This window comes from Atta cephalotes, assembly GCF_000143395.1.
Source record: "Atta cephalotes unplaced genomic scaffold scaffold00032, whole genome shotgun sequence".
NCBI classification, from domain to species: Eukaryota; Metazoa; Arthropoda; class Insecta; order Hymenoptera; family Formicidae; genus Atta; species Atta cephalotes.
Genome location: NW_012130096.1, coordinates 2,687,905 through 2,693,058, shown reverse-complemented (window position 1 = coordinate 2,693,058; position 5,154 = coordinate 2,687,905). Strand labels below are relative to the sequence as shown.

General features: G+C 31.0%; 1 protein-coding gene across 1 annotated transcript in view; it reads left to right on the top strand.

Moving 5' to 3' along the window:
* The window catches only part of LOC105621301 (nardilysin-like), a 13,671-nt gene extending 9,103 nt beyond the window's left edge, over positions 1–4,568 (top strand). Inside the window, exons 3-14 of the mRNA XM_012202766.1 lie at positions 47–192; positions 520–633; positions 709–904; positions 971–1,176; positions 1,255–1,425; positions 1,508–1,851; positions 1,947–2,447; positions 2,604–2,754; positions 2,824–2,957; positions 3,176–3,554; positions 3,696–4,179; positions 4,390–4,568. Of these exons, the coding sequence (XP_012058156.1) occupies positions 47–192; positions 520–633; positions 709–904; positions 971–1,176; positions 1,255–1,425; positions 1,508–1,851; positions 1,947–2,447; positions 2,604–2,754; positions 2,824–2,957; positions 3,176–3,554; positions 3,696–4,179; positions 4,390–4,568 (3,005 nt within the window). The remainder of the gene's footprint in view (positions 1–46; positions 193–519; positions 634–708; positions 905–970; positions 1,177–1,254; positions 1,426–1,507; positions 1,852–1,946; positions 2,448–2,603; positions 2,755–2,823; positions 2,958–3,175; positions 3,555–3,695; positions 4,180–4,389) is intronic.
* Positions 4,569–5,154: the final 586 nt, after the last annotated feature.

The window sequence follows — 5,154 nt, the reverse complement described above, 5'->3', positions numbered from 1 at the left end:
AATTATTTATCTGTATTTATAAAGTTTATTTTGAATATTAATATAGAATCTATCGAAGATGAAACTGAGGATGAGGAAAGTAGCGAAGAGAATGGAGAAAATAATGAAGACGAAGATGAAGGTGATATAAGCGATGACTACGATGAAGAAGATGGTTCTTCAGTTAAACGAGTTAAGAGAGATGAAAAAAAGGTATGAATAAGACATTTTAAGATTGTTGCAGTTTAGGATATACTTTTAGTGCAATTACATATAATTATAAAAAATTTGTTGTAATTTAATTTGTTGTCGAAAAATCTAAAATTATGAAAAAGATTTCCTCGAGGCTTAATATTATCAATTTTATTAAGAATTTTCGTTTGAAATATTTTATCTACTATCTACAAAAGAGTCTACAGATTCATTTAGAAATATTTATATATCTCAATTTAAAATTGTTTACCTGTTATTGATTGTGTTTAATTCTCTATTTAACATCCTGTATACAATGTGTGATGTGCAAATATATTTTTTAAACAGGCTGCATGTGGTCTATGTGTGGGAGTAGGCAGTTTCAGTGATCCACCAGAGGTTCAAGGCATGGCACATTTTCTTGAACATATGGTTTTCATGGGATCTGAAAAATATCCTCAAGTATTAAAACATGATATATGTATGAATTTGCTATAAAATTCAATTATTATTATCTAAATGTGTATTGTCTTGTAGGAAAACGATTTTGATGCGTTTATCAGTAAGCGTGGTGGCTTTACCAATGCTTCAACGGATTGCGAGCATACCACATTTTACTTCGATATCCAGGAGAAACATTTGTCGTCAGCTCTCGATCGTTTTGCTCAATTTTTTATTAAACCCTTGATGAAGAAAGATGCCATCACGCGGGAGCGAGAAGCCGTAGAAAGCGGTATATAAATCATAATCGTAATACTGTTACTGCCACTTGCAGTCTTGATATGCCATACTTATATAGAATTTCAGTTGGCCTTACCTTGTGACGAGAACAGAAAGGAACAACTGTTTTCTTCTTTCGCGCAAACTGGTCATCCAGCCAACAAATTTATTTGGGGCAATTTAATAACATTGCGCGATAATGTACATGATGATAAATTATACGAAGAACTACACAAATTTAGAGAGCGCCATTACAGTGCTCACAGAATGAAATTAGCTATACAGGTAACATCGTTAAAATTGACGAGAACTGTTGATTACTTATCAAATAGTTAATTCATAACATAATACTTTTTTTTCTAGGCAAGACTACCGCTGGATACGTTGGAAAAATATGTCATAACGTACTTTGCTGATGTACCAAATAATGGACTGCCTCCTGATGACTTTACCGCATTTAAAGACGGTGTTTCTTTTGATACTCCCGCTTTCCGAAAAATGTATAAAGTTAAACCTTTTAAAGATGTTAGCCAAGTACGTAACTTGAATAGATTCAAAAAAAGTTATTTTTATACTGAATAAATATATTAAATCGTGAAAATTGTTTTTTTTACAGCTGGAACTAACATGGGCAATGCCTTCGTTACTTCATTTATACAAAAGTAAACCACACCAATATATCTCATGGATTATTGGGCATGAAGGAAAAGGTTCCTTAATTAGTTATTTACGAAAAAAAATGTGGAGTCTCGATATATTCAGTGGTAGCACTGAAAGTGGTTTCGAACACAGCTCCATGTATGCGTTATTAAAGATTACTATAATACTCTCCTATGAAGGACAACAACATCTGGAGGAAGTTCTAGATGCGATATTTTCCTTTATCAATTTATTGAAGAAGGAGGGTCCACAAAAAAGAATTTACGATGAAATTTATCAGATTGAAGAAAATAATTTTAGGTAAACCAATTGTAGAAATAAATAGATGTGCGAAATGTGATTGAAAGAGAACAATAAATGTATAAGACACTACTTATACTTGGAGACTTTTTTAGATTTGCCGATGAAGAGGATCCAGCGGATTATGTTGAAGATTTGTGTGAGAGTATGCACTTTTATCCGTCGCGCGATTATATAACTGGAAACGAGCTTTACTCTGAATATAATCCAGAAGCTATACAAAAATGTTTGGATTATTTAGTACCAGAGACTGTAAATATCATGATTTTCAACGAAGATTTTGATTGTCACGAATTAAATAAAGTCGAGCCATGGTTCCAAACCAAGTATACAGACATCGAGATATCAAAGGAATGGATCGAACGCTGGAAATCTATCGAGCCATTGCCAGATTTTCATTTACCATTAGAGAATACATTCCTTACTAGCGACTTTTCTTTAATACCGTTACCAGCGGAAGTTCCGAAATATCCTGTAAAATTATATTCTAATACTCTGTCAGAGATTTGGTATCGGCCGGATCCAAAGTTTCGTTTGCCAGAATGTTATATGAATTTTCATTTTGTTTCTCCTCTGGGACTTCAATCGCCAGAGAAGTAAGTAACATGTAAAATTACATTACAATAATAGTGCTCACTCTATATACTAATATCTTATAATTATTAAATTACTTGTAATTATCAATATTATGATTTTTATTATGATAATGATTTATGTTTATTAAAAAAACTTTCACATTAATGACATTTCAGTGCAGCTCTCATGGAAATGTACTGCAATGTACTAAAACTGCTATTGATTGAAGAATTATATCCTGCTATAGCGGCTGGATTTAATTATAACATCAGTGTTAGTGAGAAAGGTATCACAATAAAAATGAATGGATTTAACGAAAAACTGCCAGTAAGTCATTCAGCGTGCGTTGGAATTGTAAATATAATTTCGAGGTGTATCAATTTATTTATATTGCAGCTCTTGTTGATGGCTATTGCAAAATACATGGTGGAGTATCCAACCCTTGTTACAAAGGATTTATTTGAAATTGTGAAAGTGCAACAACTTAAAACATATTACAATACGTTTATAAAACCTGGGAAGCTCGTTAGGTATTGGCTATTTATTATCAAACATAATTATCAAGTAATAATTATAAGTTTTTATTTAACTGAAAGAATGAATTATATTATTTACATCCTGCTTATTAATCAATTTTTTTTATGTATATATATATATATCTTTATTCTATATATATATATATATATATATCTTTATTCTATATATATATATATATATATTATTATATATATATATCTTTTTCATACAGGGATGTGAGATTATGGATATTGAAACTCTCTCACTATACACACGTTGACATGCACACTGCTCTACGTGGTATCAATTTTGAAGAATTCCAAGGTTTTGTGAAATTTTTCACCAATCATTTGTTCATTCAGTGCCTCGTGCAAGGCAACTTGACGCAGAACGCTGCGATCGATACCGTACACAAATGTGTTAAAATAATTAATTGCGGTCCCTTGACTTCTAGTATGATACCACAGATGAGAGTCTTTCAGATACCGGTGGGCACGTCCTGTTGCAAGTTAAAAAATATCAACAAAATTGATGCAAATTCAGTAATAACAAATTATTATCAAGCTGGTGTCGAATCGATCGAATTATCGGTGTTGATCGATCTGATGATCGTAAGTATTAAATAACTTAGTTTCATATATTTTTAATGCATGGAATCTTCAGTTAATTTATTTGTAAAAGTATATGAATAACATCTTTGATTGTCGCGATTGATTTTATCTGCATCACATTCATCCGCACTTTATTTATAGATGATAATGGAAGAACCGTTATTCAATCGGTTGCGAACTCAAGAACAGCTTGGTTATGATGTCTCTTGCGTTCTTAGAGAGATCAACGGAATCTTAGGATATTCTATTACTGTTCACACTCAGGCAGATAAATATACAACCGAACATGTGGATCAGCGGATCGAAGAATTTTTAAAATCGTTTAATAAGATTTTGGAAGATTTCTCAGAAGAAGAATTGGATGATGCCAAGGAGGCACTAAGAAAATTAAAGCAATGTGCCGATATCGATCTTGAAGAAGAAGTTAATAGAAACTGGCATGAGATCACGCATTGGCAATATATGTTTGACAGACTCGAGAGGGAAGTACTCGCAATAAAAGATATAAAAATCAACGAATTAAGAGAATGGTCTGCAAAGCACACATTGAACGGAAGTAATTTCAGAAAATTGAGCGTACATGTAGTAGGAACTGATCCGAAAGAAAGTGCAGTCAAGGAAGCAAGTAGTAAGTAAATAATTTTTTTATTGAACACCAATATATTTAAGCACTAAGATATACTTTGACAATAATAGGATTTCTCTTAGTTGATTAGATTCATCGGTTCAATTTAATGTAATTGTTTTTTTAGTTCTAATTTTGTGACATTTTTTATCTTCCATCTTTTTTGTTGGATTATACTTAAATTACTAAAAGAATTAAAATTTTAAAAAGTTGTAGATACTGAGGATAGCAAGAAAGCGCAGTACTTCGTTTTGGAATATATAACCAATGAACAGAATAAGGAAATTGCAGATCATCATATAGTTGACGTAGAAAAGTACAAGAAAAAACTTTACATCTATCCAGTAAGTGAGGGGATTAGTAGTTCTCTCAGAAAGCTATATAAGTGATATACTTAATAATAATAGTAAACAATGAAAAAAATGATAAATCGTACTGCCCATGATAATAAGGTTCTTTTTTTATTTATTGAATGTTTAAATTTAATAACTAATTCTCATATAAACAACAACATTATAATGAAATATTACAATCAATCTTTTCACGTACACAATCAACTCTTCACACTTCCTGTCTTTATATTCTTTTTAATAAGCTATTATAATAGCTAATATTGTTAGGAATATTTTGCATGTTGCAACATAGAGTATTCGAAATTAATAAAATGAAATTATCTTACATTAAAATAAGGACTTATGCTTTATATATTAACGATTTTTTGCATGTCGCTCTTTTGTATGGAGCATTTATAAATGGATAAAATGTAATCGTAAATAAATAAATAATACATGGATAAACATAAATGTAATTGTAATAATATAAGTGGATTAGGAAGTAAAGTATTTACTCGGGATGTAATTTTTCATATTCTTTTAATTGTATTCAAGACATGACAACACGTTTTCAATAAATCATTAAACTTCCGAAAATATCAGCCAACCATATCCAAACTCCCTCTTCATCTCTCTCTCTCTC